The 7854-nt window shown below is 40.0% G+C and overlaps 2 protein-coding genes across 2 annotated transcripts in view; both read left to right on the forward strand.

Annotated features, from left to right (window-relative positions):
* The window catches only part of slc16a10 (solute carrier family 16 member 10), a 29574-nt gene extending 26694 nt beyond the window's left edge, over positions 1–2880 (forward strand). The window contains exon 6 of the mRNA XM_005746187.1: positions 298–2880. Coding sequence (XP_005746244.1) covers positions 298–527 — 230 coding nt within the window. The 3' untranslated portion in view covers positions 528–2880. The remainder of the gene's footprint in view (positions 1–297) is intronic.
* A 3263-nt stretch (positions 2881–6143) lies between these two features.
* Positions 6144–7854, forward strand: part of mfsd4b (major facilitator superfamily domain containing 4B) — a 7800-nt gene continuing 6089 nt past the window's right edge. The window contains exon 1 of the mRNA XM_005746188.1: positions 6144–6753. Coding sequence (XP_005746245.1) covers positions 6475–6753 — 279 coding nt within the window. The 5' untranslated portion in view covers positions 6144–6474. The remainder of the gene's footprint in view (positions 6754–7854) is intronic.

The following is a 7854-nucleotide window of genomic DNA, read 5'->3' on the forward strand; positions in this document are numbered from 1 at the left end:
GTGTGTGTGTGTGTGTGTGTGTGTGTGTGTGTGTGTGTGTGTGTGTGTGTGTGTGTGTGTGTGTGTGTGTGTGTGTGTGTGTTAGAGCTGGAAGCCATCTTTATTAGGAGAGTTTACATATGTAAAGAAGCCATACAGGTGACAAAAGTCAATGACATCTTGGTCAGCACCAGCTGTTAATCTTGTGATGTTTAGGAGTTCTGACACTTGTGTTTCTCTTTGTATTTGGATGTGATCGTAAACATTGACCTTTAGCTGTGTTTATTTGACCGTTTCCCCCCCTTTATCTGGTTGCAGGCTATCTGAGGGACAAAATGGGATATTACGACATGGCCTTCTACCTAGCAGGAGTCCCACCGATCATTGGCGGGGCCTTGCTGTGTCTGATACCCTGGGTGGAAGCCAAGCACAAGAGAAGAGAGAAAAAGGAGGCCGTGAAAGGGGAGCAGGACGCTGACCAGAAGATGATGAATCATGAAAAGGCTCAAGAAGTTGTGCAACACAAAGCAGGAGAGTCTGTCCTCTAAATACCCCTAGAGAGAGACTGACAGAGAGGTGCAGGGGGTCAGACTGAGGCTGCTGCTGCTCATTGATAGTATTAAGATACTCTGTGTTTAAGTGAAGACTATTTTAAGTAGGAAAAAATGCCAAAGTGTTCAAACATATCAGAGTCATATGTTGAAGCTGAACGTAAATGTGATCCTGAAGAACTATGCATCAGACTGAACTAATCTTACATCAGACAAGCTTGAAATTGTAGCTGAAAATGGGGAAAACTGGACATTTATTTTTTTGTCACAATAAGAGTTAGGCATGCAGTACTGTGTCCAAGATCAACTCCGTCAGCAGCCATTCTCACTGGGCTTACTCTAATCTTAACATAGACTTTTCATCACTATCATACAGTTTTAGACATACAGTTAAAACATGTTGTATAATATAACCTACAGAAAAACATAGGAAACAATTTATGGTGTTAATTTAAATTTTTGTATAAGTTCATAGTGAACCAGTCTGCCAAAGATTTATATTTAACCCTGCCATCTTTATGTCCTCCAGTATGCTATGTAATCTGTTTTAGGGGTGCACTGATACAGCGGTCGGGGTTGGTTGATACCAGCATTTCTGCAAATAAATTGGCATATACTGATGTCCTGCCTAAAAGTTAACAAAAGCTGAAAAAAAACCCTGACACAAATGAAACAATATGCTATATTTGTTTTCCTGGACCAAACTGGGAACTAGATAACAACAAAAACGAATACAAATACTGTTATCTGCAGGCTTCCAGATGCTCTTTAAGACATCAATATCTGTATCAGTACCAGTATCTGTATTACCGTTGATATTTGTACTGGTATCGGTCCTTTTGACAGTCAGTGCATCCCTAATCAATGATTGGTCTTTAAAAAGACACACAGTAACTATCGGCTCAGAGAAGTGCTCTCAAAAGTCTAGGTTTTTCTGTCTGACTCTGGAATCTGAGCTGTAAATCTGAGGTGCTTGTAAGGATGCAGCTTTGGGAAGCACAATAAAATATGTCCTGTCAGAGATGCTGACCCAGCTTCCCTTCCGAGGTTGGATCTAGGAAATCTGATCATTTAAAGGCTGTTTAACTCACCAAGCAGAGCTTGGCACCCAAAAGCTCTAAGTTCACCTCACTGAGCCCGTAATTCTTTCCCTTGAAAAATTCAAAATAAACTGCACAATACATTTTTTAAAATACCAGAGGTAGCAAATATATGGTACAAATTAAAAGTCATATAAGATAATTAAAATGTACTTAATTTTTAAACAAATTTGTCTGATGGTTCAGTAAACAAGAATTTTCTGCAATTATTTTATATTTCAGGCTTTAAGGGGTTAAGGTTATTATCCACTCTTGATCCCATGCTGTGGAGCATCCCAGAATTTATGCTGCACTGTGTTTCCAAAATTACCACTATTGAATTATTAATGATCACATTATACAAACATGAAAGCATAGAGAGGGTTCTAAAAAGCCCCCTGCAACTGTGTCATCAGTTAATCTGGTACTGTGACTGATTCATTCAAAGAGGCTGCTTTAAATCAAACCTCCTCAGTGTTTTAGATGTTATATTTAAAGAAATAGTTTTAGAAAGTAAATATGTGGCAACTGGTTATCCTAAAAAAGGCACAGAGACTGGAAGCAAGCAGAAAACATTAGTCTGGAGTAGGAAAAATAGGACTTCTAGCCACTGTGAAAGTTCACTTATCATCAAGTCATATCTGTTTAAAACTTTGTTGACTGCTTTCAGCCTATCAGCACATAAGAAGACATTCACCACTTACATTAGCCATGCGTATCTGATGTACTGCATCAGTTTGTTGATTACTTTGCTCTTTCAAAGACAGCGGGATGAAGAGCTGAACTGAACTCTAGGTCACTGGCCAAGTTAGGGCATGAGTGGGTTTTGTTTTAGCAACATGCTGAGTGGGCACATTCGAAGAAATTGGAAGATATTACCTTTTAATTGAATCCTCATCCCTTTGTTAAAGCCTACTGCCAGATGGGGACCGTTTTTGTTCATTTTCTTGTAATTTTCTCTCACATTTGAGTTCATACTTAAATTGTGCAGCATTCATTAACAGTTGACCTGGTTCATGTCAGATGATCTCTTAAATGGCCCAAAACCCCACAAAACATTGTGCATTTTCCTTCACCTCTGTATGATTTACTCACTCTACTGAATCATTTCAGAGACGCCTCTGTTTGAACTGTGGACGTGAGTCTAACTAATAATTGACTATGTGACCATCAGTCCCATTAATTATTAACTCTGTCCAGTTCAGTGACATTCAGTAGAAAGGTATCTGTTTTGTGTTTTATTTATTTTTCACTTCTGGAGACTTTCATGTTGTTAAAAGCCTTAAATGAACTGACTGAAGACCAAACTGTGCACAAATGAAAATGTCTGAAAGTGTGTTTGCTTGCCCTCATTCGCCTCCCCAAAGCCCCCTATGTAGTGCCAGTGAACCAAGTGATGTCACCCATCACTGACTGTGGTGGACTGCATATTTGGAAAACTCACGCCGCCGGGGAAATGAATCTCCATCATAGAAATGCTGTGGGTCAGTGTTTTTTTTTCCCTCTGCAGACCTGTGACCCGCTACCTCAGATGATAGCAGAGCTCTGCTCCTTGTCTGTACTGTCCTGTCACCGTGAATACGTCTTAACTTTGCTCTTCAATGAAAAACATGTTGCCATTATTTTATTTTATTTTAATGCACAAAGTGACTGAAATCTTCCGCATTTCCAATACTATGCTTAAATCCCATGTCTTATCCTTATGATGTGCATGACTCTTTATGGTGGAGTGCCATCATAGTGCTATTCATTTGTGAGAGCCTCGAGTAATTTCTCATTGCCATATATGAATATGAATGCTTTGTTGTATGTATTCATTGCACTCTATTCGCGCTTTTACTTGTTTTTTGTAGCTGTTCGGTCATATGTGCCTCTAGAAATGATATGTGCCAACCAAAGAGATGCTTTGTTTTAAATTGCATGATTTATTTTTACTTGGTGATTACTATAGACCAAAATCTTTGAGACAATCTGCTGAAGTTAACACACCAAAGCCTAACAGTATTTAGTTGCTGTTATTTTGCCATCTAATCCAGCCACTGGCTTTATTTGCTGCATCTTTACTGCTTCCGTCCTTTTCCATGTATTCTCCCCAAAAAGTGTTCTTAAATATGAATGTGTCTACATTTCCTCTGTTGCAGGATGTGTTGTGAACAACAGTATATGCAATGTATGTAAACACAATTAATTTTAATCATTTTAAAAACAGTAAAAATATTTACTTTTAAGTTATCTGGGTTTTTTTTAATTTATGCCTATAGATCATAGAAAACACTGAAGTTCATTTAACCAAGATGTAAAATCAAGTGCAGTAAAACTGAACATGAACAAAAACACTTTATACCTTTGAACCTGTGAGACACTGACATGCCACTCCTTCACAGTTTTTCTCTAATAATCTTTATCTTCTTTTGACCCATGTGTGAGCGTGTGTGATTAGATGATTTGTCTAGATTTAGTCCTTCTGCACTTTTATTAGGTTATGGATCTCAGTAAAGGAACCAGGATTTCTTAACAGTCAGAAAGCACTGCCTGGGGGTGGGGAACACGTACTGATGTGGAGCTAATGAATGTCCTATATGTAGGAACCCTGGCGTCATTGTTGCCCAGGTTAGGACACATGAAACAAATGTAAATATTTGTCTGGACTGTTATTATTTAGTATCAGGCTCCCTGAAAAGCCTTCAAATGATCTAAAATACCGCAGCATGAGACCAGGTAGAAATATCACATTTGCCATATCGACTTCTCCTTATTGAGTCCATGTTAAACCTAGAATTGAATTTAAAATCCTCCTTTACAAAGTCATGAATGATCATGTCCCTTCATATCATATAGGCCTCACAGTAACATATTATCCCAACAGTGTTCACCTGATTCAGTCAGGATTTAGAGTTCATCACAGCACAGGAACAGCACCAGTGTAGGTTACTCATAATCTTTTTATGGCCTCTGACGGTGGACTCTGTGCAGCATTGTATGCAGGGTCAGCATCGGAGCATATGGGCAACTCTGATAGAGGATTTGATACCAATCACTTTGCTATTCTATAAAAAAACAAAGCCATAAAAGGAGACTGAAAATTCATATCACAGCAAGTAAGAACCACCGTAGGTTCCCAACAGCTAGCACAGCAGACAGTGCTTGCGGTGCTCTTTATTTTTTCCTACAGTGCTTAGTCCTTGTTGTGCATCGTGTGTGTCCAGTGTGTTTTTGCAGCTGCTCTCCTTCTTGTTGCAAGCTCCTCTCTGAATGGTCCCAGCATGCTTCTGCATGAATGGGCGGAACTGATCAGAAAATATGTGACAAGTGTTCCAGACCTGCTCCCACAAAACCACACCATGCTGCCACATGAAGTACACCGCAAAACCTTTAAAGATTTACATTTAAGATTGACCCCTGTATGTTTTCTTCTATGCTTACTTGTTACGTCAAGGCCAAACTACTGCAATTTCTTATTAGAACCTCTCTTATAGGTGTTCAGGCTCCAACATACCACAGTGAGAGTGCTACGTGAGGTATTTTAATTAGAAGAAGTTAATTTAAAGTGGAGTATTTTACTAAATAACTACAATTTCACAAGTATCTGTAATAGCTTTGACATTTATCTGAGAGCTCTTGTTACCAATACCTTTGAAATTAAAAGACATTCTTCTTCTTGTTCTTAAGGAAATATAAGATTGTATAAATTGTAGTTCATAAATAAGGTCAAATATAATATTTATATGCACTAATGCATTGGCATTAGCAGTTATTCTACATAGCTGAGAATTTACGAAAGAATGTTGGACTTGAAATGTTTAAGGGAGAAAAGGGGATTTTTAAAATTCAGGTCTTTGAAGTCAGTTCAGTTTTATTTATATAGCACCAAATCACAACAACATTTGCCTCAAGGAGCTTTATATAGTAAAGAAAACACCATACAGTAATACACAGAAAACCTCAACAATCATATGACCCCCTATGAGCAAGCGCTTTAGGGACAGTGGGAAGGAAAAACTCAATTTTAACAGGAAAAACCCTCCAGCAGAACTAGGCTGAGGGAGGATTGAGTGAAGAAGAAACACACAGTGCATCGTGGGATGCCCCCAGCAGCCTGGACCTATTGCAACTTTGCTGCCAAGTAATTAAAGTTCTTACACGCTTTGGTTTTTATTTGTGCTCAGCCAGTTTACTTGGTACAAACTCTAGATGGCGCCATGTGCTTTCACAACAGCCAGGCAGAAAAGGCTTCTAACTACGACTAAGACAGGACACCGGCAGCCCTGGATCATTTGGTGCTCTTGAGCTGTGAACAGCCAGTAGAAACAGAGGTCTTACTCTGCCATGACTTCAGGGTACTAAAAAGCTCATAAACAAAGCGAAGCGATCGCCTGTTTTGGCACATGACATTCTGGGTTTTGCATAGGTCCCAGGTCCATTGATTTGCAATAATACGAAAACGCACAGGTGAAAGTGATAACATTACAAAACAGTGCTTGCTGATTAATATAATTAAAGTAAAAAAAAAATATTCAGGTTATTCAAAAGGAAGGTGTCTCTTTACACACGGAGTGAGCAACAATCCCAATAGATGATCTTTGCAAACCTTCAGCAGCCATACAGGCAGCAGCTGTTGACATATGGAGGGATTCCACGGCTGCAGCGGTGGTACCCTGCGGTCACCGTCGCATTAAAGATGTCCGACTCAAAAAATCCGTGTATTTAATAACCAACTGCGGCCTTCAAACACGAGGCGCCAGAACGGGAGGAGATAAAAGACTCGCTTTATTATCTGTAGTCAGTCAGCAGTTGTGCGGCGTTGTGACAGCTCACCATCACTCCCAGCAACACACTCTCTCTCTCTCGGTGCTAGACCGACAGCTATGTCTACGTCCGTCACGCGTGACACCGATATTAAAAAGAAGCACGTCCATTTCGCCAGTATGGAGGAGGACGACAACGACGACAAGGAGGAGGACACCCTGTTTGACAAGAGGAAGGACACTGGGCGAGAAATGAAGAACGCATTAAAGGGGGCGAAGAGAAAGACCACACAAAACAGCGACGACCGGGTGGAGGTGGTTGGCGGAGGAAGGGGCGGCCAAGGAGCAACCGGCCGCTGGATGGTTACGCTCGCGCTCTGTGCATCTTGCCTGGGCTTGGTAAATAGTTAGGAGTGGGAAGTTAGCTTAAACCTGCCGGTTCATTAATGTTATCCGTTAGCATATAGCCATAAACCGCTAGCTTATCACGGCTGTCCAATATTCATTTGCGTTCTTTGGAATTTCTACTGAAGTCTACTCCAGGAAATGCATTTGAAATGTCAGAAGATCTGCAGTTACTTATATAGTGCCATAATATAGTAGATTTTTGGCCTGTTATGGTTCTGTCGAGCGTTGTAAACGAAGGAGACCTTTCAATTTAAGTCGTACTTTGTGTCCTTAGGTTGTTTTTGACTGGCCCCACATGCCGGTTGCCTTTATAGTTGTTATAAAGGTGCAACAGAATGTGAATCTACGTACACAAGGTGGTCACATGTGCTTGTAACTATTGAATAGTAAGCAATATTACGGTTGTAATAGTTCAGTGAATGCAGCAGTATCCTGCACAGCCGGATTTTCATAGTTGTAAATCTCGCTCTTCAACCATTTATTCCGCATCAGATTAGTGAAATCCACCTGCACACACTGGACGACTTTCTCCTGCATTGTTAACCTTTTCTCCCCCCATTGGGCCTGGGGAAGAACATTCAAGTTTTGTTGTTTCAGCATCAGATTATCCTGTAAAAAAAGTGGGGAAATGGAAACTTTTATTACAGTTATTTAAGGATTGATATCAATCAGCTCTGATTGATGCCAGTGTCAGCTCTGCAGTTTTTGTTGTCACTGAGTGTGAACTCAGTGTAGAGAACAAAAAACTTGGAGGCTCTGTGAGCAAAAGCTCCACTTCACTTTTTTGTGTGATGCGAAGCAGTTAGATAAGTATGCTGGCACTGGTAAAAGGAACGGATAAACTCTGAGGATTATGATTCCAATGTTCAGTTTAGATTAGATTAGCCTTTGTTGTCTCCCTTCGAAGAAATTTTGCTTTGTCATTCAAGAAAAACCAGCACATAAATTAATCGTCATACCATTTCACATGCACACACTTACAGTTTACTTATTACTATTCAAGGTTCAAGGTTCTTTATTTGTCACATGCATAGTTATACAAGTATAACACACAGTGAAATGTAGCCTGACGCGCTCCTCGACATGTGCAAA

The sequence above is a fragment of the Pundamilia nyererei genome, unplaced genomic scaffold (genome assembly GCF_000239375.1).
Source record: "Pundamilia nyererei isolate P.nyererei 1_Seehausen unplaced genomic scaffold, PunNye1.0 scaffold00174, whole genome shotgun sequence".
Taxonomy (NCBI): domain Eukaryota; kingdom Metazoa; phylum Chordata; class Actinopteri; order Cichliformes; family Cichlidae; genus Pundamilia; species Pundamilia nyererei.